This window comes from Pelodiscus sinensis, chromosome 31 (genome assembly GCF_052426305.1).
Source record: "Pelodiscus sinensis isolate ZL-2025 chromosome 31, ASM5242630v1, whole genome shotgun sequence".
NCBI classification, from domain to species: domain Eukaryota; kingdom Metazoa; phylum Chordata; order Testudines; family Trionychidae; genus Pelodiscus; species Pelodiscus sinensis.
The window spans coordinates 12157888-12183435 of NC_143082.1; the positions used below are offsets into that span (position 1 = coordinate 12157888).

The 25548-nt window shown below is 61.1% G+C and overlaps 2 protein-coding genes across 3 annotated transcripts; one reads left to right on the plus strand and one right to left on the minus strand.

The window, feature by feature from the left end:
* The first annotated feature begins 6679 nt into the window (after positions 1 to 6679).
* LOC102453688 (transmembrane protein 198) lies at positions 6680 to 14016 on the plus strand. 2 transcript variants are annotated; one of them, XM_075901940.2, is made up of 5 exons: positions 6680 to 6962; positions 10516 to 10748; positions 11184 to 11759; positions 12370 to 12508; positions 12833 to 14016. In XM_075901940.2, exons 2-5 carry the CDS (start codon positions 10559 to 10561, stop codon positions 12930 to 12932), a joined length of 1005 nt encoding a protein of 334 aa, XP_075758055.1. In that variant the 5' UTR covers positions 6680 to 6962; positions 10516 to 10558; the 3' UTR covers positions 12933 to 14016. The 2 variants fall into 2 exon arrangements, with proteins under 2 accessions (XP_075758055.1, XP_075758054.1); XM_075901939.2 differs by having other exon boundaries at positions 6686 to 6962; positions 12360 to 12508.
* Positions 14017 to 14163: 147 nt separating this feature from the next.
* On the minus strand, positions 14164 to 19480 carry MMP19 (matrix metallopeptidase 19). Its single transcript, XM_006131182.5, has 9 exons — positions 19210 to 19480; positions 18061 to 18149; positions 17652 to 17782; positions 17167 to 17382; positions 16716 to 16961; positions 16335 to 16457; positions 15481 to 15645; positions 15213 to 15340; positions 14164 to 14663 (listed from the first exon to the last, which is right to left on the minus strand). Exons 1-9 carry the CDS (start codon positions 19300 to 19302, stop codon positions 14427 to 14429), a joined length of 1428 nt encoding a protein of 475 aa, XP_006131244.3. The 5' UTR covers positions 19303 to 19480; the 3' UTR covers positions 14164 to 14426.
* Between the last annotated feature and the right edge of the window lie 6068 nt (positions 19481 to 25548).

Below are 25548 nucleotides of genomic sequence, written 5' to 3' on the forward strand. Positions count from 1 at the left end.
GCGCCTTAAAGGGCCAGCGCCCGGACACGCTCTAGGTTGCGCCACGTGTTGAGCGCGTTAGGCCCCGGCTGGGGGCTGGCCCAGCGCAGCGGCTTTGAATCAGGCCCCAGCTCGGCCCCGAGCCCCGTTTCTTTCCCCGTCCTGCGGCCTGAGCCAGCTACCCCCATGTATAAAGAATCAGACAGGACTCCTGGGATCTATTCCCAGCTCTGCCTCCCGCGCTCCCTGCCCTCCCCCGGTTTGCTGGGTGACCTTGGACAGGTCGTGACCCTTCTCCGTGCCTCAGTTTCCCTGTTTGTAACATGGGGATAATGACTTTGTGACATGCTGCAAGATACCTGATGAACAGAGCTCAGTGGGGCTGGTGCTGCTGTTAGTGTTAGAATCCCACGGCTGGAAGAGACCTCGGGAGATCATCAAATCCAACCCTCTGCCCAAGGCAGGACCAATCCCTTGGCTGTGTCTAGACTGGCTAGTTTTTCTGGAAAATCAGCCGCTTTTCCGAAAAAACTTGCCAGCTGTCTACACTGGCCATTTGAATTTCCGCAAAAGCACCGACTTCCTACTGTAAGAAATCAGTGCTTTTTGCGGAAATACTATGCTGTTCCCGTTCCAGCAAAAGTCCCTTTTGCGCAAAACTTTTGCACAAAAGGGCCAGTGTAGACAGCAGAGAGTTGTTTTCCGCAAAAAAGCCCCGATTGCGAAAATGGCGATCGAGGCTTTTTTGCGCAAAAGCGCGTCTAGATTGGCCACGGACGCTTTTCTGCAAAAAGTGCTTTTGCGGAAAAGCATCTGTGCCAATCTAGACGCGCTTTTCCGAAAATACTTTTAACAGAAAACTTTTCTGTTAAAAGCATTTCTGGAAAATCATGTCAGTCTAGACGTAGCCCCACTCTGTGAGGCAGGGGTGCTCTTTCTGTGGGTCTGTGCAGCACCTGGCAGAAGGGGGGTACCAGTGCCTGACCGACATTCCCATGACACAGACAGGCAATAACAGCTGGTTGAGAAGGCCGCTCTCCCCTGCTCTCCCCTACCAGTCGTGGGCTCTGCTTGGAAGGCCCCAGGAAGAGAGCAACGTGTTTTTTCAAACCCCGCTCCAACCTGCCAGTAGGGATGCAGCACCAGCCAGCATAGGGATATCTGCTGGCTGAAAGAAAGAGGTGACCAGCTACTTAGATGCAAAGCAGATCTGTGTTGGGGGGGGTGCGGTGTTCTGAGCACAGGTGCTGGAACCAGGAGTGGATGAGGGTATGCCGCTCCCTTTGGCTTGAAGTGGTTTCCATCATTCAGGGATTACAGTTTGGTTCAATGCCTCTGTACAATGCCGCTGACAAATTGGTTCCGAGCCCGACTCCTGAGTGACTGTAAGCAGAGCCCTTAACTCAAGGTGGCAGAGAAGGCACTTGAGAGAGTCTCAGAGCCTTTGCCGCTGGATCACAGGCAAAGGAACCCGTAAAGGAGCAGCTGTCTACCCCCCGCTGATGGGGCCAAACTTCTCCCTAGAATAACTCCACTGGGACCAACTGAGTTCCGCCAAGTATGAATTTGGCCCAGCGTCCCTTATGGGCTCAAACCAGGGCGTTCTAATCTCCCAACCTCCCCTTTCCTCCCCCACTTCAGCACTTTTCTTTCAAGTCCCCAAAAAGATAAATACTAGACTTGCCTGACCTCAGTTGTCCTTCTGTAAATCCATGGTCTCTCCATTGGAGCCAGTGTGGATTTAAACCCATGTTAACTGGTCCAGGAACTAGCCTGACAATTGAATGAGAGAGGGACCAAGCCTTGGACTGGCTCATACCCCCTTGAATCAACCCCTTCCAGAGAAGGAACCCCAAAGTCAATGCATCCTTTCCCACCGTGTATAACCTGACTTAACCAACCTCGGTTCCCATTGTTTCCATTGGATATAATCTTGCAAAAGAAAAAAGCCCGCATCATTCTGGGATACATTTACAGGAGTGTTTTAAGCAAGACGTGAGAAATAATTCTTCCGCTCTACTCAGCATTGATTAGGCCTCAACTGGAGTACTGTGTCCAAATCTGGGCACCACGTTTCGGGAAAGAGGTGGACAAAGTGGAGAAGATCCAAAGAAGAGCAATAAAAATGATTAAAGGTCAAGAAAATATGACCTGTGAGGGAAGACTAAAAGAATTGGGCTTGTTTAGTTTGGAAAAGAGAAGACTGAGAAGGGACATAGTAACAGTTTTAAGTACCTATAACAGTGTTATAAGGAGGGAGAACAATTGTTCTCCTTAACCTCTGATGATAGGACAAAGAGCAACGGGCTTAAATTGCAGCAAAGGAGGTTTAGGTTGGACGTTAGGAAAACCTTCCTCATTGTCAGGGTGGTTAAGCAGGTGACACACACCTGTCAAGGATGGGATAGAAGATGATGCTTGGTCCTGCCCTGAGGGCAGGGAACTGGACTTATTGATCCCTCAAGGTTCCTTCCAGTTCTTTTATTCTAGGATTCCTTTCTACTACAACGTGCATCATATTGCTGCCTGATGTTAAACAGCCCAGAGTGCTCCACCCAAGAGACAGCTGCATTGCAGTGCTGAACCTTGTGAAGTGGCACTTTCTTGGGCGACGCACTTGCAATGGATATTTTGTAAAACATGATGGGCTCCTCCGTGAAAGGAGCTGAAGATGATATCAGAGGTTCTTTGTGTTTCCTTAGCACAGAGGCAATCAACAGGTAGACCAGGATCCAAACACAGAGCACCCAACTCTGTTGAGCAAACTGCAAAATCTTGTTTATTTACTTATCATCATTGCTGTTATCTTGTATTATTTTCTCTGGCAGCTGGACCTTGAAAAGCTATAATTGACTCCCCCGGGCTATGTCTACACTGGCGCGATCTTGCGCCAGAGCTATGCAAATGAGGCTACGCGTGGAATATCGCCGAGCCTTATTTGCATATATAATGAGCTCTTGCGCAAGAAGGAGCTGTCTACACTGCCCCGGCTTGCACAAGAAAAACCCTCTCGTGCAATGCCGTTCTTCCTGAAAATAATCAGCGTAACAGCATTGTGCAAGAGGGCTTTTCCTGCGCAAGAAGGGGTAGTGTAGACAGCTCCTTCTTGCGCAAGAGCCTCTTCTGCAAAAATGGCGGCTCATTAGATATGCAAATGAGGCTCGGCGATATTCTGCGCTTAGCCTCATTTACATAGCCCCGGTCTTAGCAGCTTCTTGCCTAGGGTAGCGACTGGTTTGAGCTCCTGCTCTGCCCCATTTCGCCAGCTGGGGCTGCTGCCATCCCAGGGTGCGTGGGGCCCTGGGGCTGTAAATAAATGAGGCAGCAGCTCAGAACCATCAGAGAAATAATCTGACTTCTGGAATGGGGCATAGGCTGCTGGGAGTGCTAAACCCCACTCCCCCGGCCTCCCAGAGCTGGGGCTAGAGTCCATGAGTCCTGGCTCCCAGCCTCCACTGCTCTAACCAGTCAGCCCTACAACCCTCCCAGAACCAGGCAGAGAATCCAGGAGCCCTGGCTTCCAGCCCCCCAGGCTTCTGACTCCTCCCAGAGCTGGGGACAGAACTCGACCCCAGTCCCTGCTGCACTGACCTCCTTGCAGTGGCCAGGGGACATTGCTGTCCCTGTTGCTGGCATGTGCCGCCCTCCTGGAGCTGCTAGGCCCTGTCAGCGCAAAGCAGGAGGAGGCTGCCCGTGAAGGCGGGGCAGGCGGTGGGCAGGCCCCGTTGGCTGCCCCAGCCCCTCTCCCAGGAGGTGCCCGCTCCCTGGCTCTGGCTGACGCAGCCTCTGCGGGGCTCGCCTGGCGGATCATGTGCCGCACGCCCTCGACCTCAGCGCTGGGGAGACACAAAGCTCCCTCTGTCTACAGTCTCAGGGCCTGAGAGCTTCCACTGTGCTGGAGAGGAAAGAGGGGGCGGGTGGGGGAGGGGTGCCGTTCTGTATTGTTCCAAGACGAGGCCTCCCGCTCCCCCAAGGGGTGGGGTGTGAGTGACAGCAAGCCCTAGGAGTGTGTTAGACTAAGGGTCTGGCAGTCAAGACTCGTGGGTTCTAGTCCCAGCGTAACTGCTCTGTGCCTCAGTTTCCCCACAAGGGAACAGGAACAATGACACTGATAGGTCTCTGACCCACAGCCCCACTGCTCTCCCAGCCCTTCAATCCTAGGAGGGTGCTAATGGGAGGGAGGGGGCCAGAGCAGAGTGCACTGGTCAAGGGGTCAGCTCTGGAGTGGGGCAATGAGGTGGGGGGCAGACTGCGAGGGGGAAGTCCAGGGCTATGGGACCCCACCAGGAAGGAGAGGTGGTTGTGCCATGTGAGGGGCGAGGCTCCAACCCTGATCCTTTTGGCATCGCTAACAGAAATAACATGGTCCAGCCAGCTGGTGCTTCATGTGCCTGTCCCTCTCATGCTGGGAGGAGGGGCACCGGTTCCAGCCCCAAACTACGCCAGTGGGCAAGGAGCTGTCCTGGCCTAGCTCCCCCTGTGCTCGCCCCAGGAGAGCTGGTCCAGGTGAGTCCTAGTCCCTCCCCACTTTAAGGGGAGCTCACTAAGCAAAGTCCAAAGGAGTCAGGGCCCATGGGGGATCTGGGGAGCAGTTTTAGGGGAACCCTGGAGTCCGGGGATCCCATAAGGAGGACAATGAGATCCAGCCACTCCCCCAGACCTTCATGGCCAAGAGACTCCCGGCATCTCCCCCAAGGCCAGTCAGTGCTCTGTGGACCCTGCAGGCACCTGGCACTACACAAGCAGGGGGCTGGACTGGACAAGCCCAGCTGGCCAGAGGGGAGGTGGCTGGGGAGAGGGTGAGAAAATCCGGCTGCCAAGAGCCAGGCTTTGGCTGCCGCTCAGGCTCCCACAGCCTCCTGTGAATAGGCAGCGCTGCTCCTCTGCAGCTCTACCCCCCCCCCCAACAGGCAGGGGAACACTGGGGGGGAAGGGCAGGCTGAACTAAGGGGGAAGGGCTGGGGACACCCAGGAGAATAACCTGCCTGTGGGAAAATGAGCTGCGGAGCAGGGGTATGGGCGGCACCCGGGGGGAGGGAGGTTGGAAGTATGGAGGGGGATGGGCTGCACCCAGGGGTGTTGGGGGATGGGCTGCACCCAGAGGTGCGGGGGCAGTGGGAGAAAAGCCAGTGCAGGGGCAGGGTGGCCCCTAGGGCTGAACCTAGTGCCTGAGATGCTCAGGCCCCTCCAGGCTGGGGAGGAGAGCTGGTCCCCTCACGGCTCAGTGGTTCCTAGGGCAGAGCAGGGCCTGGGGGTAGGTTCCAAGTGACTGTTGGTTGTTGCTGGCACCATCTGTCCCCACAGCTGGAGCTGGGTCAGAGCTGATTGCAGTGGGGGAGGAGAGCCTGCCAGGACGCCTGGGTTCTACCCCCAGCTCCCGGGGGGGGGGGGGGGGGGGGCGGGGCGGGGCAGGACGCCTGGGTTCTCTCACAGAATGCTCGTTTCCACCATGGCCAGGCCTTGGAAGGAGGGGGGGAGGGAGCAGGGCTGCCTGACCTAATGAGGCCTCCCCCTCCCCACAGAACAGAGGGGCCCCTCTCCTACAGCCCAGCTGGCGTCTGGCCGGTTGCTGGGACGCTGGCGTGGCTTCAGGCACCTGCTTGGGCAGGCGGCCAGCAACCAAGTTTCCAGCCGAGCCCCCCCAGGGAGAGGCAGGGCCGGCCAGGACAGCTCAGCATTCCAGGGAGGGACACTGACAAGCCAGCTCCACACCTGCAGGCTCCGTGTTCCCTGCACTAGCCACTAGTCCCCACTGCCCTGTAGCCAGATTAGACCCCAGGAGTGCAGGGAGCAGCAGGGCAGGCAAGGCACAGGGGAAGCGATGGGCAGTTACATGGCTCTATGTTTCCCAGGGGATCCGCTATCACACCCCAAATCCAGAGTCAAGGCGTTGACACAGCCAGGCCACTAGACCAGAATAGCCAGACCCCAGGACTACAGCCAGGGGTGCCACACTCCAACCACTAGACAATGCTGCCTGATCCACTTTGCTCCCCTCTCCTGCTATCCTAACCCTGGGCTTCCCCCAGCTCTACTGATGCTCCTCAATCCTGACCCACAGCCCTGTACTGCCTTGGCCCGCGGCACTCCCTCAGCCCTGTGCCCCCTGAGCCACAGCTCCTGCAGCCCAGCTCTAGGGCTTCCCACTGCTCTCTTGGTCTGGCCCTGAACAAATCACAGCCCCACCCTGCGACTCAGTTTCCCCTTCTGCAGAATAGACACATAGTAGCTCCCTGCCACACTGGGTGCTCGGCACGCTGGCTGGATGTCACCCAGCTCCTGCCCCCCTCCACAGGCCAGGGCTAGAGCCCCCTGTTACAGATGGGGGGCAGGCACAGAGTGGCCCTAGGAGTCCTGACACCCCCCCCCACAGGTAGGGGAAGTAGAAAGGCTTAGTTCTTGGGGGGGGGGGGGCTGCTGTGTTAAGGCAACATGGGCCTCACAGTCCGGCTGGACCTGCCCAAGGGGAACCGAGACCAGCCTGGCCCAGACCCGCGGGGGGAGCCCCCAGGCAGGGCGGAGGGGCCCGGGCTCCTGCAGCCTGTGGAAGGGGCTGTAGGCGCGGGGAGCCCCCTGCCCCACACCCGCCCCATTCCCGGCCAGTCTCCGGAGCTGGGAGCCCCGCATCCAGCCAGCGGGGGGAGCGCAGGAGCCGCCCCGGCCAGCAGCGGCCCCTCCCCGTCGTTCTCCCAGAGTGCGGGGGGGGTCGGACCCCTGGGTCCCCCTGCCCCGCCCCCGGCCGCCCCCTGCCCCGGCCACGCGGTGGCGGCTGATGTCACCCGCAGCTGTCGCAGAACCGAGCCGCTGGCGGAGCCGGAGCGGGCCGGGCGGGGGGCCCGGGCGGGGGGCGGGCTGCGCTGCGCTGCGCTGGCGGCGCCTTGAGGCCCCTGCCTCGGACTCGCCCTGCAACAAAAGAGCCGCCGCGCCGGGCCCGGCCGGGATGCGCCGCTAGCCCCGGAGCCCCCCCGGCAGCCCGGCCGGCGGTGAGTGCGGGGGGGGGGGGGGGCGGGGTGTGTGTGTGTGTGTGTGTGAGATCGGGGGGGGGGCGGGGGGAGGGTGTGTGTGTGTGTGTGTGTGAGATCGGGGGGGGGGCGGTGTGTGTGTGTGTGTGATCGGGTGGGGGGGCGGTGTGTGTGTGTGTGTGTGAGATCGGGGGGGGCGGTGTGTGTGTGTGTGAGATCGGGGGGGGGCGGGGTGTGTGTGTGTGTGTGTGTGTGTGTGTGTGATCGGGTGGGGGGGCGGCGGTGTGTGTGTGTGTGTGTGAGATGGGGGGGGGGTGTGGTGTGTGTGTGTGTGTGTGAGAGATCGGGGGGGGGGGTGTGTGTGTGTGTGTGTGTGATCGGGTGGGGGGGCGGTGTGTGTGTGTGTGTGTGAGTGATCGGGTGGGGGGGCGGTGTGTGTGTGTGTGTGGGCGGGGGGGGCGGTGTGTGTGTGTGTGATCGGGTGGGGGGGCGGTGTGTGTGTGTGTGTGTGTTTGGGTGGGGGGGGGGCGGTGTGTGTGTGTGTGTGTGTGATCGGGGGGGGGGGTGTGTGTGTGTGTGGGTGTGTGTGTGTGTGTGTGTGTGTGTGTGTGAGAGAGAGAGAGATCGGGGGGTGGCGGTGTGTGTGTGTGTGTGTGTGTGTGTGAGATCGGGGGGCGGCGGTGTGTGTGTGTGTGATCGGGTGGGGGGGCGGTGTGTGTCTGTGATCGGGTGGGGGGGCAGTGTGTGTGTGGGGGTGTGTGTATCTGTGATCGTGGGGGTGCAAACTGCCCCCGCTTCGGAGCTGGAGTTTCCTGCGCTTCGGAGAAGTTTGGAGGGGGATCGGGTCTCGGGGGGCAGGAAAGAGGTGGGGATTCGTGGGACGCCCCCAGCTCGGACAAGGAGGCTCGGGGGGCCCCGCGGAAGCGTTACAGCAAAACAAAGTCCCGAAGAGAGTGGGGGACTCGGGACCCCTAAAACTTCTAAACAACCCTGAAGTATCGGGAATCATCCTCCCCCCCCCCCCCGCTCCCGCACTGAGCCCTCCCCACCCTGTGTGTCCCCCTCACCTGGCTCCCAGATCCAGCCCCGCCATCCCTGTGTCTCTCTCCCGGCTCCCTCACCGAGCCCCCCACCCGTGTGGTCCCCCCCCCCCCCGGCTCCCAGACCGAGCCCCCATCCCTATGCCCGCAGCTCCTGCTGTCCTCACTGTAGACCCGTCCCGGGAGTTCCTAGGACTGGTCCGGTTCTCTGGCCCTGTTGCTCTGTTGTGGAATGTCTCCCTCTCCCTCTTGGTTGAATCCCCCTGACCTTCAATCCTGCAGCCTTTCCCTGCAGAGCAGCGACCCCCACAAGTACCCGCCACCTGGCCAGGGCTAGTGCACAAAGCCTGAGTCCTGGGCCTGCACCCCCAGGCATAGCTCCCGCTCACTCCTGAAATGAGTTTAGTTAAGTCTGAGCCTGCACTGATTTGTTTCCTAAACTTCTCTGTTGGCTGCCTCTACAAGCAGAGCTGGCTGTGGGATGGGAGTGGGAGCTTTGGCAGAGCTGGAAGGGGGGTTAACGCAGGGCTAGCAGGTCGCAGATGGGGGCAGCAACAGAGCTGGAGAAGGGGAGCACAGGGCAAGGTTATCTGGGGACTGTAGGCCGGGGCTGAAGGGTGCCAGCAGCGCTGAGGGACAAGGCTGGGCTAGTGGGGGGGGGTAAGGATCGGGAGTAGGGGGGTCTGGCAGAGCTTAGGGGGAGCCCATGGCAGGATTGTCAGGGGGCTATGCCTAATGAGGGGTGCTGGAAGTGTTGGGGGGCAGGGCTTGGGTAACTGGGGGCTGCGGGTCAGGAGTGAGGGGCATTAGCAGGGCTGGGGGGAGCCTAGGACTGGGCTGGCAGGGGTCTGCAGGTTGGGAGTGAGGGGGCAGAACTGGGGGGGGTCAGGGCTGGGCTAGCAGGGGCTATGGGTTGGGAGCGTGGGGTACTGGCAGGGCTGGGCTAGCAGGGGTTAGACAGCAGCAAGTCCAGTCCCCACTGGGTGGTTTAACCCATCCCTTGCTGGGCCCCTGGCTGGGCTGGGCTGTGTGGAGACAGCCAGCAGGGGCTCGGCCCCGGCGGGCGAGGCTGCAGCACAGCAGGGATCTGGGGTGTCCTAAGGTCCCTACATCCCCATCAAGGGAAACTAGGATGTTGGGGCTCCAGGCCTCCTGTCCCTCCTCTGGGCAGGACACCCCGCCCCTCCCCCAGCTGCCTGATCCTTTCCCATCTGGGGTGACAAATGGACCCAGAGCAGAGAGAAGAGCAGCCCATCCCCACCCCCACTCTGGCCCCGTTTGCTCCTGGTACCCTGGGAAGAGGCTTCTTTAGGATCCAGGACAGGCTTATGGGTTGGGATCAAATAACCCCCCCCCCCCTCTTTTCACGGGTTCCCTGTGCCCTGGCGTATGCAGGAGCCTGCCACCCTCACCCCCCTCCCAGCTGGGGGCAGCCTGCCCCATGGACCTGCTCCAGGAATAGTGGGGTCCCTGCCTCTCCAACCCCTGCCTGGTTGAAGCCCCTGCCCATCGGGGACACTCCGTGGAGGGATTAACCCCCACAGGAAGAGGAGCCCCATTCCACAGATGGGGAAACTGAGGTACGGGGGGGGGGCTTTGCCTGGGCCTGGCTAGACCAAGCAGAGTCAAGGGTGAGGGAGTCACGTGACACCCCAACAGGGCAGGCAGGTAACACAGAGCAGAGAAACGCGCCCTGCTGCTCACAGGCTCTGTCTCCCCTGGCTGGGGTCACTGGGTCGGGGAGTTGGGAGGAGCTGACCCAGTTCCTCCATTGTGTTCTGCAGGAACCCTGCCCTTGGGGAGGGGAGGCTGCCAGCCTGAGACCCTGCCCTGGGGGGATGAGGAGGCTGCCGGCCCCTGGTTTTTTTGGGGGGGAGAGGATCTGAGAGCAGCGACTCAGGCTTACGGGTTTTAACTCATTGGGGAGCTAGTGCAACTCATGGACATTAGCTGGGGGGGTCAGCCCGCAAGATGGGGGACTTTAGGGCAGGGGGGAGAAGGATGGGGAAGTGTCTCACTATGGAATGGGGGGTGTAGGGGAGATAAGGGTGCAGGCGGGAAGCCATGGGGATGGGCATAGTACAGGCTCTCCCAGGGAGCAGCTGGGGAAATCCCCCTTATGCTCCTCTGGTCTCCGCATGCTGGCCCCTCCCCGAGCTAGGAGATGCTGCCAGATGTGTCCGTATGTCCTGGCTCAGGAGTAGCCACCAGATGTTGGGGGGGAAGGGCTGGCTTTCTGTGTCGATTCCAGCTGTTGGGGAGAATTAGTCATCTTTTCCATGCTCCGGTCGGTCGGTCGTGAGAAGAGATTAGCCTCTCCTGGGGAGGAGTGGATCAGACCCCAGGAAGGAGGTGCTGGGGGCAGATTTGGGCTGTGGGGTGGGAGCTAGAGGAAGGGCTGGGGTGGGCGGAGACACAGGGTGGAACGTGACTTTCTCTGGTGGCCCTGGGATGGGGGGGAAGCCAGCTACTCGGCCCTGGAGATCTGACACCCCTCTCCCCACCTTAACACTGCCCCCTGGTTCCTCCTGCAGGTTCCGGCTGTGGATAGCTGCAGGGCCCTGGCTCATACCCAGGATGGAGCCCGACCTCCTGCCCCTTGTCCTGACTGCTGAGCCCTGGGGCTTTAACCAGCAAGCCTCGGAGCTGGGGCCAGGTACCCCTGGCCCGGACCCCTGCAGCTGGGAGCCGGAGCGTAACTACCAAGCCGTGCCTGCCACAATCTGCGCCCTCTGCCTTCTCTTTGGGGTCGTCTACAGCTGCTTTGGTGAGCGGGCCAGGCGGGGCAACATGGGGGCTGGATCTCATGGCAGGGAGGGCTCAGAAACAACCCCCCCCCCAACTTCTGCTGCTTCTCACTCCCAACATGCAGCCCCTGCTAGCCCAGCCCTGGGCTCCCCCCAGCTCTGCAGTGACCCCTGTAAGCTGGGGGCTTATGCGGCCACTGAGGAGAGTCCAGCCCCACCCAGCTGAGTAGCAGAGTGCCCCCAGTTTTTTTTTTCTATTGATGGTGCACATTTGCACATGCCTCGGTGCACATGACAAAACTTATTCTGCACATAAGTGGAAAAGCAGCTTCCTCCACAGAGCTGCTCATGCCCCTCACTCTGCAGCCCCCCTGTCTCCTACAGTCCTCCCCCCCAGAACCATCCCCCCCATATGCTGGGTCCTGCTAAGGTCTCTCCCCTCCTCCACTTCCCAGGTTACCGCTGCTTCAAAGCCATCATGTTCCTCTCGGGGCTCCTCTTCGGCTCCCTGGTCATCTTCCTGCTGTGCTACAAGGAGCGGGTCCTGGAGACGCAGCTGAGCCTGGAGGTGAGCGCGGGCATCGCGCTGGGCATCGGGGCGCTGTGCGGGCTGGTCACCATGCTGGTGCACAGCGTGGGGCTCTTCATGACGGGCCTGCTGCTGGGGCTGCTGCTGGCCACGGCCGCTCTGCTGGCCACGGAGCCCATCTACCAGCCGCAGAGCCTGTGGGTGCCCGCGGGCAGCCTGCTGGGGCTGGCGCTGCTCTGCGCCCTGCTGGCCCTGCGCTGGCAGAAGCCGCTCACCGTGCTGTCCACGGCCGTCTTCGGGGCGGCCATCATCGTGCTGTGCGTGGACTATTTCGTGGAGCTGCTGGCGCTGCTGCACCATGTGTACGACCGGCTGCGCCTGGCGCCCACGCCCCCTCTCTGCTGGCACAGCTGGGCCGTGCTGGCCCTCTGGCCGGCCCTCAGCCTCCTGGGCCTCCTGCTGCAGTGGAAACTCACGGCCGAGGGCTACTCGCACACGGACGGTGAGCAGGGCTGGGGAGGGGCAGGGCAATGAGGGGGGGGGGCTGGACAGTGAGTTGGGGACATGGGGGGGAGGAGAGGGACAGAGCCCGAATGGGGATCCAGGGCTACAGGGCAAAGCAGCCAGTGGAACAACCGAGGGGGAGCAGTGGGGCTGGGCAGCAGGGAGTCAGGCTTCGGGGGGGGAGGGGTATAGAGTTCCTGACCTTCCTTTACCCCTGGCTCTTGCCCCCCCTCCCCGGCCCTATCTGCATGGAGATTCACCGCCCCGGCCTGTTAAACCTGGTCAGTCTCGGTCCTGGGGGGGGGGTCAGAACAGGAAGGGGCTAGGAACCAGGACTCCCGGGTTCTTCCCCACACGCAGGGAGAGGGCTGCAGCCCTGGGAGAGTGGCGGGGAGGGAACCAGGATTCCTGAGTTCTTTTCCCAGCCACTGACCCTCCTTTGGGCAAGTCCCTTGCCTGGCCTGTGCCTCAGTTTCCCTGCCACACCGAAAGAGCTAATCCTAGGCTGCTCATGTCTATGGCCTGGGGGAGGGGCAGTGCCTGGTGCAGGGAGCGGGAGGGGGCCTGGCGCGTTGCTCACCCTGGCTCACCCTCTCAGTGATCATCAGCCGGCGGCAGAAGCGGCTGCAGCTGCTCCGGATACGGCAGAAGGAAGCCAAGAAGCGGCAGAGCCTCCCCCCGCAGGAGGGCAGCTACCGGCGCAAGCCCAACCCCGTCAAGCGCTACGCAGGCGACGTCCTGGCGCCGGTGAGTGGGGAGCCGCCCGCCCCAAGCCGTCATGCAGCCCCGCTCCCTTGGGTGGCGGCTGAGCAGCGGAGCTGGGATCCGCGTTCCACTCGGCTGCCACGCTCTGCCCCAGAGCCAGCCGGGTTTGGACAGCAGAGAGGCCCCGCCCCCTGTAAGCGGGTGAGGGGTAGGAGTGGGGAGACGTCCGCAGCCAGCAGATGGGGTGAATGCTGGGCTCTCCTGCAAGCGGCGCCCAGCCTAGCCAGGGTTCGGGGTCCTGGCACCGTGGGATGAAGCAGAAGCCTCCCCCTGCCCTGTGCTGATCTGTCCCCTCTGTGCACCCAGAGCTACATCCAGAGCCTGCGGGATCGCCAGCAGGGCCCCGGCACCGCCGCCCACACCGTCCTCGACCTGGACTACGACTGTGGCTCCACCGTGCCCCTGACGGCCCCCACGCCTGGCGGGCGCCTCTGACGGACGGGGCATCGCTTCATCCCACTTGTGCCTTAAGGGGAGGTGGTGGCGCTGGGGGGCACGTGGGGGGGTTTCGCTGGTGACACTTGATCCCCCCCGGTTGCCCCCATTGCCAGCCCAGCAGCCTCGCCCGAGGTGGGCTGGGTGCCTGCCTGCCCGCCTTTTAAATATTCAACACAGCTGCCTTCTCCAGCCCCTATTGGCCAGTCTAGAGAGGAGGCGGAGCAGCCGGGGACCCAGCTGGTGCCATTCGACCCTCTCTGCAGGGTCAGGTTGGGGCCCCGCTCTGGGCTCCCCCCATAACATCCACCCTGCCCAGGGAGACTCTCACCATGGGCTCCCCCATGCACTTCCCGCTGGCACTGGGGTGGGGGCAGAAACTCCTGCCCCATGGCTGGGAGTTCTGCCTTGGGGCCCTGAGTTAAAGCTCTGCCAAGACCAGGTGGGGCTGGGGATGGAGCAGCACCGTGGCCCAGATGCCATAGGGAGGGGCTGGCCTGGAGCCCTTTGCTGGGGGTCCGGCCGTGGGGCAGCACAGAGCATGATGGGAAATTAGCAGCCATAACAGGCTGCAGGACAGAAGCCAGCAGCCGACCCTGCCTGAGCCCAGAGTCTGGCAGCCAACCCGGGGGGCACAAGAGGAGCTTAGGGTGAGCGGGGCTGGATCCGTATGCACAGGAGTGCAGCCACTGAACATGCAGGGGAGGAGGGGGGGGTGCTCTGCCAGGGTGAGCCCCATCCCCCCTGCTGCTACCAGCTGCCCAGACGAGCCCAGCCCGACAGCCCCAGCCCCTGCCCAGCCTGCAAGGACAACAGCCATAGCCCCACCAGCCTAACGCTTCTAGCAGCACTTTGCTTTTGTACTTCTCTAACCCGCGGGCTCCGGCAGCCCCCCGCTGGCCCCAGGGGCTCTGGCCCCACATCTCAGCCTGGCTCCTGAGGGTGAGGGAGCCATTCCCCATTTATACTCTATGTACTGTATGGGGGGGGGGGGGGTCAGCTTTGTACGGCAGGAAGGGCGCATGCACATTAAACCGCGTTACCGACCGGCTCTGGCCAGGGGTCTCCGTGTGTCTGTCTGCAGGGGCGCCGCGGTGGAGCAGTGAGGTTCCCAACTGCTGGCGGTGTGGGATTTCTGCCGCCCACAGCCAGTGTGGCAGGGCGGGGACTGTCTGGTGTGGCGAGGGGGGGGGGTAGACAGTGGCCGGGTCCCTGCTCCTCAGAGCTGGATGTGCAGCGCCCCACCCATGTTCAGGTGATGGGGTTTATTGTGTGGGGAGGGAGCAGGCCTCCCAGGAGTACAAACACCCATTCCCCCTCCCCAACCCCTCACTGTCCTCTCCCTGTGCCCTTCATGCCAACCGCCTGCAGGTGGCTTCTCTGGCCAATTAAACCCCGCTGCCCCCTCCATCGCCACTGGCCCTAATGCAGGTGCATCCAGGCCGGCCCTGTCCCGTGGGGGCACCTAGGCCTCGCAGTGCATCCAGCGCTCGGTTGTGCTCAGTGGGTAGCCCTTCTCCACCCGCAGCTGCGCGTTGACTCGCCAGTACTGGCCCCCCTTGAAGAAATAGACCCGGCCATTCTCCCAGGCCACAGCAGCATCCAGGTGGGAGGGCACCCCGGAGAACAGCATGGAAATCTTCTTGGGGTAGGAGCTGAGGTTGTTCCAGCCCAGCTCGTCCCACTGCCAGTAGCCGGTGCCCTGTGGGGGGAGGCAAAGCATAGCGGAGGCTTGGCTCTGCAGAGCCAAGTCCCCTCCCTCACGCTGGGTACCAGCCCTGGTCCTGCCAGGCAGTGCTGGCTGATGGCTGTAAGACAAGGTCCATCAATGCACCTGGAGGATTCTCCCAGAATGCACCTGGCCCATAGCAGGATGCTGAGAGGGGAGGTCTTGGGGCCAGGCCCTGAAATGGTCACATGGTTCCAGGGCCCTGGAGGATGCAAACTACATTTCCCAGAATGTTCTGGCCTGGGCTGACTTCTATAGCCCGTGAGGCAGGGCTGCGTTGTCATTGGCTGAGTATTTACACCCTCCCTGTTGGAATCTTTGCCAGCCAACCAGAGTTTAGGATAGGCTGCTGGGTGCCATGACGACAAGCTGAGGGGCGGGTCCCAAAAGTTCCCTGCCCCTAGGGGCTAGTTGGGCAAGGGGGGGGTGCCCCAAGGCCACCTGCACTGGGGGGAGCAGGTAGGGGGTGCCCAGGTCGGGGACCTTTTGTGAGAGCAGCAGGACCCAAGCCCTGGTGGCTACCTTGAAGAGGAAGATCTTCTTGTTCACTGGCCAGTAGAAGGCCGCGTCGATCTTGGCAGAGACGCGGGTCAGAGGCTTGGGGTAGCCAGCATCCAGCTGGAAGCCGTGGTACCTCCAGACCTTGTCACCTGAGGCGCAAGAAGGGCGGGGACTCAGCAACACCCAAAGTGGTGGCCAGGAGCCCCCGCCCATACGCAGCCCTCCAGCCTCCATTTGCTCTAACATCCCCCACTCCCCTCTCAGCCCTTCCCCTTTGGCCTCCCCCCACCTTTGAAGAAGTAGCTCCTCTTGGTGCGGGGAGAGTGCACGGCCGCATCCAGCTGGGCTGGGAGCCCCTTCCACAGGGATGAGATCTCCTTCAGGGGCCCGGGCCCAGAATCTGTCACGGTCCAGACATAGCCCCCGCTGAAGGCGTAGGTCTGCTCGTAAGGGCCTGGGAGGCAGAGGGGAGCAAAGAGTTAACGCCTCATGGGGGTGGGGGATGGATGTGGGGAGCTGGGGGCTCAGCTTGGGGGAAGAGGGGCAGCTGGAGCGATGGCCGCGTGCTCATGTTTATGCAGAGGTGGGGCACGACTAAAATCAATTCCAGCATCCCACGGGCCCGCACAGAGAAATCGGGGCCACGGGCCAGGCCCTGCTGCAAAAGGGACCTAGGCCAGGCTGGCTTGTGCTTGGGGTTTCTCTCCCGGGCCGGGGCTGGCGAACGCTGCAGGGTGTTTGCACAGGGCTCAAGACCTGGTCTAAGACCACGCTGGGTGCTGGCCGCAGAACCAGAGATGCGGCACTGGGGAAGATGAGTAATTAGCAAAGAGGGGGAGAGGCTGATGGTTTGGTCGGCCCCGTTCCCATCACGGTACCGCTCGTCCACGTGACCCCAACACCCCCCCTCCCCACAAAGGCTTCAGCTCCACTGGGGCTGTGGGCAGCAGCACAGTGAGTGGCCCATTCGCGATGCCCGTTGGCTGCTTAGCTCTCTCCCACCCCCGGCCGTTCGCAGGCTTCTCCTAGCGCCCGGCATCCACCCCCGCCCCAGACATCAACCCCAGAGAATTCAAGGGGCTTCATTTCCTTCTCTTTCAGTGCCCCTGGGAAATGCCACACAGAAAGCCAGAGCCAGCTCACCGAACATCAGGGCGTCCAAGCTGTCGGTGCAGGGGTCAGGCACCTTGGCCGGCGGAAGGCTGGGGGAGGTGGGCTGCAGGCCTGGCAGGGTCCCGGCCGGCGTCGCTGGCAGAGTCTTTTTGCCTAAAGTAGCCCCAGATGGGGATTATTCTGGCCCTGCTACAGACCAGGCTAGGGATGGAGGAGGGCACGGGGGTGGGGAAGGGGAGGAGGACCCAGAGCCAGGGAGACATATGGGGCAGGAAATGGCAGGGGTGGCGTAGGGTCCCCCTGTGGAATACAGGAGGGGGTGGGGCGGATGTGGGGTGGGGGAAGAGGAGGGCCCAGCCCACCAGGGCTCTGAGGGGGAGACCCTGTCACACCAGCCCCAACAGCCCTCACCATACAGGGCCTGGATGCCGTTGATGTCGTCGAAGTGGAGGCGGAAGTGGGGCCGGTAGCCGCCGTAGACGGGGGCCATGAGGGCGGCAGGGTGGCGGGAGTGGCCCAGGCCCAGGGCGTGGCCGATCTCGTGGGCCGCGACGATGCGCAGGTTGACGCCACGGAAGCTTCCCTCCGTCCACAGCTCGTCCTCGTCGAAGTGCACCGTGCCTTCCTTGGGGATGTCGGCGTGAGCCAGCACCTTCCCTGCGCCCAGAGACGGGGCGGGCACACAATGAGGGGCGCCCCCCAGCCTGACTGAGCTCCCCCCCTCCCGCTGTTCCCTGCCCCAGCAGCACGGCCTGCCAGCGGGAGCTCCCCATTGGACACTCAACACGGTGCCCGGGAGCTGGAGGCCTTGCTTGGCTGGGATGCCTTTCCCCATCTCCTGCACCCGGGCAGCTGCACCTACCGGGCCCGTCGAAGGGGCGGGAGCAGATCCAGGAGTAGGCGCCGTGGAAGGAGATGCGGATGTCGGCTGGGCCGTGCTGCACCTCCCGGAAGCTCAGCGGGGCCACGTCGCTCCAGTACTTGAAGGCGGCCTGGATGGCCCTGCGGGCGGCGCTGGCCGCCATGTCGGGCGCGTAGCGGTAGATCCGGTAGGTGAGGTTCTTCCTGCGCCAGTGGCCTGGGGGACAGAGGGAGGAGAGTGGCTGTGCCACTCGGGGAGGGGGGAAGGGGCCACCAGCCCCTTCCGAGGCCACAGGGAACACCAGGACCCAGCCCCCCCAGCGGCAGGAGCGTGTGCAAGGGACACCCTGACGTGCTCCCGTCACTGACCTCTGCTAGGGGCCTAGCCCCATAATCCTGACCTGAGCCTGTTCCATAACCCTTGACCCCAGTGCGACCCCCTAACGCCTGCCCAGCTCCGGACCCTGAGCCCCTCGCTCGACTCACCCAGGAGCAGGTACTTGAGGGTTTTCTGGTTGAAGGGGTCCTCGACTCCGCAGCGCGGCTGCCTCATCTTCTCCAGCGTGGCGGCGTCCAGGAGGCCGGTGGGGGGCAGCTCGGAGGCCAGCTGGAAGGACCTGGGCGGGGGGGGGCGAGGGGGTGGCACAGATGGTGGGTTCACAGGGGGATTCCCACATGCAGCCTTGACGAGAGAGGATCCCCCATGGCGCAGGCTGGGGACACGGGGGACGTCTGGGTCTGGTGCAGCCAAGTCCACCCGGTGCGACCGCCTGGCCGACATGCAGCACACAGCAGGCAGCCCTGCCCTGGTCTCTGACCACCAGCCACGCCCTAGCTGTGCCCATGTGCCCAGCCCGGCCTCCGCCCCTCACAGGGCACCTGGCGCCCGTGTTACCTCATGGCCGCTGCTACCTCGGCGTCGGTGAAATCATCTGTCAGCCTCTCCAGCGGTTTCTGCAAGTACCCGAACTGCAGCAGGTAACGCTGGGGTTGAAGGGACGGGGGTCAGCGGGAAACGGCCAGCTCCCCCCCCCCACGCTGGTCGCCCAGGGACACCAGGCATCGCTATGCAGGTGGGAAACAGGGCCCTGCCCAGACAGGTACGGCACCGCCAGCGGGCCTGGCACGAGAGGAGCTGCGGGAGCTCTCGCTGGGCACGTAGGGGCTGGCATTACCCATAAAGCTTTGAGGCGCTCAAAATGTTGTCCCTTTAATTAAGCTTCCCCGCCACCCAGGGTTGGGGGGGGGGGCAATCATTGCCTCCATTACACAGGTGGGGACACTGAGGCAGAGGGGACGAGATTTACCTAAGCTCGCAGACTGAGTCAAAGACAGAACCCCACCAACCTGGCTCCCAGGCCTTCCTGCTCTAGCCACTACACCTCACTTCCCTGCCAGAACACAGGAGTCCTGCCTCCCCCCAGGGATACAGCCCAGGCACCCTGCGTGGCCAACAGAGCTGGGCGAATGAGCGGACAGGAAATCCCCACGGCCGGCTCGGCACAGCGGCCTGGCCACTGCGCCCCTTTCCCAGGGCTGCCAGCCTCCCTCTGCCACGTGGGTGCACGGGGCAGATGGACACCCCGGGCTGGGGAGAAACCGGTGTCCAGCAGGGTTTCACTGCCATGGCCACAGACCAGCTGTGCTCCCAGGCCCTTGCCCATGGGCAAGGACCTGCTTTGGCAGATCACCCCTCTCCCCAGCACAGACTGAAATGGGTCTCGGGGCTGGACGGGGAACAGCGGAAGGGGAACCCTAGCGGATGGTCAGAACCAGGTCGCTGTGAGCAGCCCCCATCTCCAGCTCTGGGATACCAGGGGATCAGGAGCGAGGGGCACCAGCAAAGCTGGGGAGCAGCCCTGGGCTGGGATAGCAGGGGACCATGGGGGGCACCGGCAGAGCTGCCTTTGGCTGGTTTCTCAGCACTTCCCCCTCACTTTGATCAGCAAACTAGCCCGCCTGTCCCTGGCTCCCCATAGCCCCATCCCAGTTGGGCCTCTGGAGCCGGCGTTCCTTTGGGGCCTGGGACCCAGCTCCGACTCACCACAGCTTCCTGTTCCTCCGAGGGGCGGCTGGCAGCGGCGCTGGCGAAGAAGGCAAGGGTGCAGACCTGGCAGAGCAGCTCCAGCCCTGTCATCCTCACTGGAGCCCCCAGCAGCAGCAGCCCGTGGTGGTTTCTAAGGGGGGGCGCTAGCTGCTCCTCCGAGCCCCTGGAAACCGTCTTTCTGGGCCTGGCCCCTCGTCCCCTCCTATCCACCGGTCCGGATTCCCGGCGGCCCTGCTCTCCAGTCCTCCCTCCCTCTTTCCCAAGTTTATAAACCTTGAACACAGATGACTCATTCCAAACTAAACCATGTTGCAACCGCAGGCCAGAGCCCCTGGGGCGAGGGGAGGGGGACAGTTAACCCCTTCCACAAGTGGGCCAAGTTCAGCTTCAGGCCTGCAGTCCAGCGGGCTGGCTTTTGTTGTCTACATGACAGGCCAACCCAGTGCGGGACCCGTTGTGTCAGGTCCTGTACAGACAAGAGCGTGGGACTGCCCTGCCCCGCGCAGTTTAGGGGGCCAGAGTAGGATGCAAAGGACGCCTGGGTTCTAATCCTGGCTCTGCTGCGTGACCAGGCCCCACCCCAGGGGCCTCAGTTTCTCTTCATACACTGTCCCTGGGAGACCGGCCCAGGGTTACCCAAGCCCCTCCTTGCCTAGCGCTGTGGGACAAGCCTGTGGAATTAACCCACAGTCCACAGACGACACAGCTCCAGGCAGGATATTTCCAGCCCCACTGCTCCCAGCGGGACACAACGGCCCCCTAGGAACTGGCTGGGACCCACCCCCAGGGGTGCAAAACTGGGGAAGTCAATGGGATGCAGGCCAGGCCATGCCAGTTGGGCTCTGACCCCATTAGTGCCCATGGCCACTCTTCCCAGAGACTTGATCCTCGCCCAGCAAACCCCACCCCTTAGAACAGCTGCCTGGCGACTGGCAGCAAAAGACCAGGGCTGCCAGCAGGGGCCCGTTTCTGTCCCTTAGGACAAGCCGTCATCAGGACAAGCCGTCATCAGTCTCTCTCTGTCTCCGGCCCCACTTCCCTCTGACCCCCCAGGGACTGGGCCAAAGTGAATCAGCCACAGCCATGGTGATGTGAGCACCCCACGCAGGCCGGCGCCGCCTGACTCAGCGGTCTCCCCCTTTCATGACATGTTGGGGGAGGGAGTCAAGGCAGCTGCTGCCACAGGCAGTTCAGGAGCTCCCCCTCTGCTCACCTGTGGAGGGGGGGAGAAATTGGGGCATGATGGGTAATTCACCTGGGTAACTCACTGCAACAGGATAGCACAGAGACATACAATTAAAAGGGGTTAGATACTTATAGGACCAAGGAAGACTTAGCTAGGATAAAAGTTGCAAGCACCAATGATTCCACATAGCCATCAGTTCCCCCATCACTGAAATGCAGCCACCTCTGGGGTGGAACGAGGGAGCTGTTAATAACTACACAGCAGCGCTGCATGAGCCAGAGCAGGGAGAGAAGCGGACCCCCACGTCCCCAAGAGAAGCTAAAAACAGATGTAGGGAGACAGATGGGAAGGCCAAGAGACTGGCTTCCACACCCAGCCCCACCTGCTGCCCCACATCAGCTCTGTTTTGCACAACGGGTATTTTCCATGCTGCTGGCTCCGGCCAACACCCATAGCTTAGAAAACCATCCGGGTGCGGCTCCAGGGCTTTTGCCATCACTGGCTGAGGGGGAGACAAGGCCTGGCCAGGGGGATCAGCATCCGGCACCATACCAACTAGGCAGGGCTAATGGGAAGGAGGGATGGGGCAGGGATCAGGGCACTGCAGGCTGAAGAGGGATGTACCAAGGGGGCAGAGAAGGGGATGGAGAATTGAGCTGTAGAGCCACTTAGCTGCCTAGTGATAAGCCCAGAGCCCTGGCCGAGGTGCAACCTTTCCACGCTGTGTTCACAAGGAAACTGAGGCACAGTAAGAGTCAGTGATGGGAGCTAAGCTTGGGCCCCCAAGAACCCCTGAGCCTCCAGAACATTATATAAGCTCCCTGATAGAGCTCACTCATACCCCTCCCCCAAAACACAGACAACCCCAAAACCAACCTGGCCCCAGCCCACTCTAACCAGTAGGCATCCCCTACTCCTGGAAACAGAACTGAAGAGCCCTGAGGACCGCTCCCCCACTCTGCTCTAATCCCACAAAACCCCCCCTTCCCAGAGCAGGGGATGGAACCCTTGAACCCCAGCCACCCCAGGCAGTACCCCCTCCCGCCACCCCACCTGGGGCAGTTGCCCAGCCCAGCAAGGGGAGGCAGTTCCGGCCTGGCCCCCTGGAAACAATTTAACCTTCAAGTACAAAAGCTGCACAAGACCCCCCACCCCCACTCCTGGCTGGTCTGATCCCTGCGGTTCGCCCCCGCACTGCGCAGCGAGTGAGCCAGCACTGCCAGGAACTCCAAGCGGGCAATGGCCTGGCACAGCTGACAGTCTGGGCAGGAGAGTGCCGGGGGGGGGGGGGCGCCCTAAGTGGAAGAGCAAAGCTGAGAGAGGGAGCAGGCTGGGGGACCACACAGCAGTGGTAGCCCTGCTGCAGTGCGCAGGCTCTCAGCTCACACAAAGCCCCTGCTCCCATCCACTTGCAGCAGCCCTGGCCAGTGCTCAAGAGCGCCAGGGCAGAAGTCCAGTTCCCTTAGTGCTCTTAACTAAGTCACTGTCTCAACACTTTGCCTCAGTTTCTCCCCTTGCAAAAGCAGGCGTGGTACTTCCCCACCTGAGTCTGTGCCCTTCGCTCCGCAGGACAGGGCTCTGGCACCGGCATCATGTTTGCCCAGCACCCAGCCCAAGGCCTTCACCCCCCCCCCCAACTCTCCAAATAATTAATACTAATAGTTTCCCACTGTTTGAAGGGGCTGCAAGCAGACAGGTTAAGCCCTGCCCCCCTCCACCCTGAGAGAGACGGGAAGATCAGGGGATTCTCTGCCTGCACCAGGGGTGCAAGGTGTGCGCAGGTCTCATGCGCTCCCCTTGGGCAGGGGTTTACAACCCCCACAGCGACAGCAGCTCCGGGTGAATAGACACAGCGACAGCTCCAAGGGCAGGGCCCAGCTCAGGAATGGAGCCACGGGCCCTGTGTGTGTCGGGGCCAGAGGAAAGGCTGAGGACTGTCTATGCCCCGTGGGCCGGTATTTACACAGCAGCAGGCCCAAGTCCGCAGCCACAGTCCCATGGCAGGGACACATCATTGCTGCCAGCAGCAAGGAAGGTAGGACCCTGCTTCCCCCTGGCAGTGGCCCCAGGGGCCTGCCTAGAGGTCACCCCAGGGAGAGGGGGAGCCAGGACCCCTGGGTTCTACTCCCACCCCCACTGTCCAGGCCCCTTATGGCCCCACCACAGAGTGACATTGCTCAGGGCCTGGCATCTCTCCCACTTAGTCAAGCTCCAGTCGCTATGGCAACACACAGGCCAAGCAGTGTTCGATGCAGCTTTTAGTCACCCATTCCGGTCCCTGAAAGCCGTTGCTACCCACTAACCCGCCAGGCTGGGACACACACGGGGGGCCTGGTATGACCCACAGCTGCAGGGATGACAGAGTCATCGGGGGGGTGCGTGGGAGGGCAATGACGTATTACCATGAAACATTGGGGGCTGCTGCTCTGGCAACTCCCCCCCACCCCCCATGCTCAGGCACATCAGGGCAGGATGGCACCATGGGCAGTATTGACAGGAGACCACATGGTCTGCATAACTCACGACCCTTTCCCAGCCACCGGAGCAGAGAGTAAAGGGGCAGATAACCCCACATCTACACTTGCAGGATTCTGCTCGAAGAGACAGGGCAAGGTGGAGGCTGGCTCGGCCTCACAGCAGGGTAAACTGAGAATCAAGTCACCTGCCCCACATGTCTCGGGGCACAGTTGCCACTAGGACCCCAGTTCCCGCACTGGGCAACCTACACCCACTCGCCCTCTTCAGACACTGGCGTTGAGCCCGCTCTAAGGCCACTTATAGCTCGTTCATGGGGCTGGAGCCTTTGTCATGAGCTCATGCAATGCCCAGCTGCATCAGTGCAACAAGCTGCTGTGCTACTCTGGCCTCAGGAGCAGACAGAGGGGAGATGCTGACCCAATTCCAGTGGGTCCACAAAGTTGTCCTGGAATCAAGCTGGCCCAAGGACCAGTGGTGCAGAAGTGAACCCAGGACCTGGCTCAGGATAGAAGTATAAAAAAATGTAACTGTGTAACCACTAAAAACCTCTGCAGTACAAAGCTTGTATACAGAGTAGGGATGTAAAAGTAGTCGGTTAACCGATTAACCAACAAACATGCATTTTTGTCCCCCTGCCCAAACACGCGCACACGCACGCCAGTACATTTTTTAGCAGGCTGGCCAGCAGCCCGGCTCAGTCCTGGTTTGCGAGGGGTCCAGGACCTACCCCTGCTGCAGCTCTGCCTTTAAAGCATATTAGGACCCGCACAGGCAGGCAGCCCAGCTCGGTTGCAGATTGCACTGGGGCCAGGAGCTCACACCCACCCTACATGGGCTGCTGCCAGCCCGTACCTTTGCCTCTATTAGTTTTTAAACTGGCTCCCCTCACCAACCAGCTCCCAGGTGGCACCCTGCACTGCTGGCTGTGGGTATGTCTACACTACAGAGTTGTGTCAGAAAAATAGTTTTTTTCCAACAAAACTCCACATTGCAATTGCATTCTTCTGCAAGAAAAAAAATCAAAGGAACAGAGGGTTTTTTCCGGTATTGGTAATCCTCATTCTACGAGGAAGAAGCCTTTTTACAAAGAACTCTCTCGCAAAAAGGCATGTGTGGACGGGGAAGAGGGAGTTCTTTTGGAAGAGGAGGAAAGAGGAAAAAGCACAGGTGCCCTGGCGGCCACGCCGTCTACAGTAATATCAGTTTACATGCAAGCACATCCATTCAGTTGGGATACTCTTTCGAAAAAGCAGATTGCTTTTCTAATGCACTTTTGCTGTGTGGATGCTCTCTTCCAAAAAAAGCTTCTGAAAGAAGCCTGTAGTCTAGATGTAGCCTCTGATACAGAGGCACCAGCACAGAGTGGCAGGGGTCTTCTCAGGAGTGAGGCTGGAGTGCACTGGCTGCTGATCCCACCCCCAGGAACTATAGAAAAGTCGACTAACCAATAAGAATTCGTGAGGTTGCTCGACTATTCAGTTAACCGATATTTAACATCCTTAATACAGAGCCCACAACCAAGCCTCTCTGGGAACATGGTCAATAGGGACTGCCAGCCCCCACTCCCGGGGAGCCAACATGTAACCTGAGGCAATGGAGCTGGGCTGGACAGTGCGTAACCTGAGGCAGTGACAACATTAGTCACACCCCAACCCCTCTATGGGGGGGGGGGACAAGCAGGTGCTGGAGGAAGCTGGCTCTCCCCAGCACCATCTCCACAGAGGACCGGGGAAGGGGCAGAAGCACAGAGGGGAAACGGCGCTCACGCCAGGTTCTGTCTGCTGCGCTTCTGCTTTTGAAACCTAGCAAGAGCCCCTTGGGCTGTAGCACCGCAGTCAGAACACACTTGCCCCATGGGTCCCTGCTGCTCTTCTGCCTTTTCAATGCAGTAAGGGCCACAGAGACAGCCTTTACTACATTGAAAAGGCTGAGGCGCAGTCGGGATAGAATGCCCCACCTCCCCGTTATTGACTAGTTGATGGAAATTCCATCAACTACTCCATTAGATGATGAATCAATTTAATATCCCTAGCTGGGCCTACCATGGACAGGGCAGATCCGGCCAGCCACAGCAGCCCCTTTCTGTGGGGGGCCCAGCAGGGCTGGAGCAGACCCATGTCCAGGGTGGGCAGGGACTTGCGCCAGCCCCTACCAGTAACTGAAGCAGTAACCCTCACCCATTAAACTTTTCAGTTTAGAAAAGAGGAGACTGAGGGGGGATATGATAGAGGTCTATAAAATCATGAGTGGTGTGGAGAGGGCTGATAAAGAAAAGTTATTTATTAGTTCCCATAATAGAAGAACTAGAGGACACCAAATGAAATTAATGGGTAGCAGGTTTAAAACTAATAAAAGGAAGTTCTTCACACAGCGTGTTGTCAACCTGTGGAACTCCTTGCCAGAGGAGGCGGTGAAGGCTAGGACTATAATAGAGTTTAAAGAGAAGCTGGATAAATTCATGGAGGTTAGGTCCATAAAAGGCTATTAGCCAGGGGATAAAATGGTGTCCTTGGCCTCTGTTTGTCAGAGGCTGGAGAGGGATGGCAGGAGACAAATCGCTTGATCATTGTCTTCGGTCCACCCTCTCTGGGGCACCTGGTGCTGGCCACTGTCGGTAGACAGGACACTGGGCTAGATGGACCTTTGGTCTGACCCAGTACGGCCATTTTTAT

Excerpts from the sequence above, each read along its gene's own strand:
- MMP19 (XM_006131182.5), bottom strand. The coding sequence starts at position 19,302 with ATGACAGGGCTGGAGCTGCTCTGCCAGGTCTGCACCCTTGCCTTCTTC. Across the intron at positions 17,383-17,651 it reads CCTCAAGTACCTGCTCCTGG|GCCACTGGCGCAGGAAGAAC; the intron begins GTGAGTCGAGCG and ends TCTGTCCCCCAG. Across the intron at positions 16,458-16,715 it reads CGGCATCCAGGCCCTGTATG|GCAAAAAGACTCTGCCAGCG; the intron begins GTGAGGGCTGTT and ends GGGCTACTTTAG.
- LOC102453688 (XM_075901939.2), top strand. The coding sequence starts at position 10,559 with ATGGAGCCCGACCTCCTGCCCCTTGTCCTGACTGCTGAGCCCTGGGGC. Across the intron at positions 10,749-11,183 it reads GGTCGTCTACAGCTGCTTTG|GTTACCGCTGCTTCAAAGCC; the intron begins GTGAGCGGGCCA and ends TCCACTTCCCAG. Across the intron at positions 12,509-12,832 it reads CAGGCGACGTCCTGGCGCCG|AGCTACATCCAGAGCCTGCG; the intron begins GTGAGTGGGGAG and ends CTGTGCACCCAG.